General features: G+C 40.9%; 1 protein-coding gene across 1 annotated transcript; it reads left to right on the top strand.

Annotated features, from left to right (window-relative positions):
- The first annotated feature begins 421 nt into the window (after positions 1-421).
- Positions 422-4,196, top strand: ppil6 (peptidylprolyl isomerase (cyclophilin)-like 6). The gene is made up of 8 exons (XM_062550916.1): positions 422-552; positions 640-735; positions 968-1,156; positions 2,531-2,593; positions 2,712-2,859; positions 3,116-3,175; positions 3,642-3,777; positions 3,967-4,196. The coding sequence occupies exons 1-8, from the start codon at positions 475-477 to the stop codon at positions 4,076-4,078; spliced, it is 882 nt and encodes a 293-aa protein (XP_062406900.1). The 5' UTR covers positions 422-474; the 3' UTR covers positions 4,079-4,196.
- Positions 4,197-4,379: the final 183 nt, after the last annotated feature.

Below are 4,379 nucleotides of genomic sequence, written 5' to 3'. Positions count from 1 at the left end.
TACGTTGTAAATTGACTTTGTTACTGTGCATGAACAAAATATACTGTTCCTGTGAGACCAGAGAAGTTCTAATATGTTTTTATTATTTATTTATTCTATTTATTTATTTATTTATTTATTACAAAAATAACAATCTTACAAATGATAAACAGAGGTACACAAATATATCGAGACAAAGAGGACATCTGAACATAATACCTCTGTCAGCTTTTTGGCTGTTCAGTCCAATGTAGAAAATTACTTTAGTTTGAAAGCTGTAAAACAATAAAGCCCAATAACTGGAACAGATGTATCGTAAATATATATATATGTTCTATTACAGCCTGCGTTTTCATAAAAATATGTAATATAATTTTAAGTGTAACATTTCACGAGAGGGTCTTTACGAGTGTCCGTCACTTCCGCTTGGTTACCATGGATACTTGACGTTTGTTTACAACTCCACGCTGATGTAAAACGTTTGGGATATGTGCCATGGCTTCTAAGCAGCTTGTAGAGGTTGTTGGTCTTATGAAAGAGTATCATATTCAAATTGCGAAGGGCATTGCTGAGGTATACATTTTTGTCAGTGATAGCTGTTGTTTTCTGGAGAAACAGGAAAACAACTGAATATCCTATAACTTCCTCTTGCTGATCCAGGGATTGAAACAGAAGTTTCCATCTTCATTCGCAGATCCGACTATCCGACCGCTGCTAGAATGCGATTGGCATACATATTTAAACAACAAGAAAAGGGTAAGTAAGTATAGTCTTGAGAGTTTGTCAATGTTTCATTGACTTTATGTCATTATGCAATGTTAGCCTTCACAAATCCTCAAACTTTACGCTACAGTAAAAATTATACTTTGGAGCTCAGCGCAGTCAGCTCACTCTAAATCGTGTCAAATGCTAAAAGTGCTGTTTTAAAGGATGTAATCGTGCGTGAGTGTCACGGTGGTCGATGATCTTTGGTGTTTACCATGACCAGGAGCTAAGAGGAGAGGTATGGCAGTTCGATGCTCCCCTAATGGTATACCTCAGTGGCCGGTTGATTGGAGACGAAAAGGAGTTAGCTCGGTGGGCACACGAGGTCTGGGGGTTCACCCTTCATCGGCCCCATGCGCTGAACCTGGCCCTTGCTGAGGACTACTACATCAACCACCTGCATGATACTGGGGCAAGTTGCACACACATAAACACCCAGATAAACAAAGCCATACTTACAGGATAATATAACAATATTCTATGCTTTAATCCTAGTACAACACTTAATCTATGTTTATTTACATGCTGTTAGTGGTGGTAACTTCTGTTGAAGCAGATAGTGCAATTAGGTAGGCTACATAATGTTAATTTTTTATAGGGCAGTAATAGAGTCCATTTTACGGTACGGTATCACCAGTTGGTTTGGTAACCTAAATGTCAAACTCAAAACACAGATTTTTAACCTGGTCAAAGTGGCGGGCAGGATTATGGGTCACCCCCCTCTTAACCCTCAGGAACTGTTCAATGAGGCTGTCATTACTCAGGCAAAAAACATTTTAAATGACAGCTCCCATGTGTTGTTTAATGAATACTCCCTGATGCCCTCAGGGAGAAGATACAGGGTCTCCTTATGCAAACATAACCGGTTCAAACAGTCCTTTGTCCCAGTGTCAGTTAAGCTCATTAATGAGCAAATGTAGGAAGGTTTACTTTTAATAGCAGAACTGTAACATGTACCAGTAGTGTTTTACAACTGTACCAGCATTTTTAATATGAAGTATTTGTATGTGTGCTTTAATATGTATTGTGCACTGCACTTTGAAATGCACTAGCACTTTACTGTGCACTGCACTTTGATATGCATTAGCACTTTATTGTGCACTGCACTTTGATATGCACTTGCACTTTACTGTGCACTGCACTTTGATATGCACTAGCACTTTATTGTGCACTGCACTTTGATATGCATCAGCACTTTACTGTGCACTGCACTTTGATATGCACTTGCACTTTACTGTGCACTGCACTTTGATATGCACTAGTACTTTATTGTGCACTGCACTTGGATTGCACCAGCACTTTATTGTGCACTGGCACTTTAAATGTGCATTAGTTTCAAGCTTCAGGTAGGGCAGATTGCACAGTCAGCTCCTCTTGCACTTTGGTCCTCATCTGGTTGCCAGTTATGCACCTTTTTGTCTCTGTTTAGTTGTCAATACTGTCTGTCACATTGCTGTCTCTGTATGTTTTAATGTATGTCTGCAGCAGTACCCTGTCTCTAACCAAAATTTCTCCCAAGGGAGACGAATAAATTGACTTGACTTGACTTGACTTACTGTTAATGGGATGATACGATAGCGGATCCTTATAAATTTATGGTTATGACTGTTTTTTGAACAGATACTTTTGTTCAAAACTTTACAACTTAATTGGATAAATGCTAGTTAAAAGATAAGTGTTTATGATACTGGGTAAATCATTCCACCATGAACCAAGAAGTCTTCTGTGATATTGATGGAACTTGGAAGGCCGATAGTTAAATGGAAATGGAATTTTCTCTGTGCAGCACATGTTTGTGTACATGGATGTGGAGATCAGAGGAGAGGTTGCTGGGCGACTATTATTTGAGGTGAGAAATGTATCCGACCTAAGAGCACCAAGATAAAATAATTAAATTAATGAGTATCATTCAGAAACTTCATTCAAATGTGTGTGTGTGTGTGTGTGTTTGTGTGTGTTTGTTCCAGCTGTTTTGTGATATATGTCCAAAAACGTGTGCGAATTTCCGAGCTCTGTGCACAGGAGAGAAGGGTCTATCTGACAGCGACCTCATGCTCGCCTACAAAGGCTCCTTAATTCACCGAATTGTACCTAACGGCTGGATCCAGGGAGGAGGTACTTCTCAAATATACACACAGACACACTAACATACATCTTTTTTGGTGTGAAGCACTCTATCCTTTCCGCAAGAACAAAAAAACATTGTTATGGTCACAGGGCCTAATTTACACTGAAATGTCAAATGTGCTAATTGCTAATGTGGTGTGTGTGTGTGTGTGTGTGTGTGTGTGTGTGTGTGTGTGTGTGTGTGTGTGTGTGTGTGTGTGTGTGTGTGTGTGTGTGTGTGTGATATAATCTTCTCCTGTTTAAGACATCAACCCTGCTGGGAAAGGCAATGGTGGAGAATCCATTTATGGCCCAACATTTGAAGGTATTGCCGATCCTATTGCTAACTTCTTACTAGTCAATTTTCGCCTTGTGCCTTTAACACATGGCCACACACACGCACACATACACACACACACACACACACACTTGCGAAGTCACAGGTGTTCTAAACCACATACACTCACTTTGACTATTTCTGATTTATGAGGAAAAGAGGAATAAGGCCCCAGAAAGCTGAGCCACTTTTTGTCTTGCCCACTGCTCATGATGCTTTGGCACCTGTATTTACTTTTTCAGTTTATTTTTTGGGCTTTTCGGTTATAGGAGATTAGAGAGCAGGCAGGAAGCAAATTGAGGGAGATGGGGAGTGGGTAGTGGCTTCAGGCCAGACTTGACCCTGGATCCTTGTAGGCACGCGGTACACGTAGTGCTGACACCTACGCTGCTCTGCAGCTCCCATGACAGATGACGGCATTTCTGATCAAGTTGCTCTGCGCACCCACTCATAGATGAGAGCTTTGCTGTATCGCACAACAAAAGAGGCATTCTGGGAATGGCCAACCAGGGTCCCCATAGCAACGGATCACAATTCTATGTCACCCTGCAGCCGGCACCATGGATGGATAGGAAATACGTGGCGTTTGGGTAAATATGCACATTTCTGTTGCTGTGCCTTTTAAGCACTATTCTGTTCTATTTTGACTTGATATAATGACATTCTTTGCTGTGTTGTGTTCTTGACCTCATCTCACTTCAAGATGCAGTGAAATGTAGAAGGTACATGTGTGTGTGTGTGTGTGTGTGTGTGTGTGTGTGTGTGTTTTGCTTCTTCAGGCAACTGGTTGAGGGCACTGAGGTACTCAAGAGTCTGGAGGACGTCCCCACCCAGAACGAGAGACCCAAAGTGGACTGTAGAGTAAAGACCTGTGGAGAGCTCCAGCTGTGACTTTCAAACACATACATACACAACTACATTTTTCACTGGTTTCTATGTTGTTCTTTTCCCCAAACCTCATGAACACCTTATGTTTAGAGGTTAAACATTAAAATGATACAGACCTAAAGTGCTTTAGTGTGTCGTGTGTGTGTGTGTGTGTGTGTGAGATGAGAGATAGAGAGAGAGAGAGAGGCTCAGCAACTCGCATCTCTATTGCTATTTATAAAGGTAGCTGTTACAATTCTTGTTGAACAGGCCCAATGAAAATATGCCTAAATGTACAACTACCTGTTGGAGACCCCTGACATAA

This window comes from Sardina pilchardus, chromosome 12 (genome assembly GCF_963854185.1).
Source record: "Sardina pilchardus chromosome 12, fSarPil1.1, whole genome shotgun sequence".
NCBI lineage: Eukaryota > Metazoa > Chordata > Actinopteri > Clupeiformes > Clupeidae > Sardina > Sardina pilchardus.
The sequence above is the reverse complement of the archived record's forward strand: the minus strand, read 5'-3'. Positions and strand labels throughout refer to the sequence as shown.

Excerpts from the sequence above, each read along its gene's own strand:
- ppil6 (XM_062550916.1), top strand. The coding sequence starts at position 475 with ATGGCTTCTAAGCAGCTTGTAGAGGTTGTTGGTCTTATGAAAGAGTAT. Across the intron at positions 3,176-3,641 it reads TTATGGCCCAACATTTGAAG|ATGAGAGCTTTGCTGTATCG; the intron begins GTATTGCCGATC and ends ACCCACTCATAG. Across the intron at positions 3,778-3,966 it reads AGGAAATACGTGGCGTTTGG|GCAACTGGTTGAGGGCACTG; the intron begins GTAAATATGCAC and ends TTGCTTCTTCAG.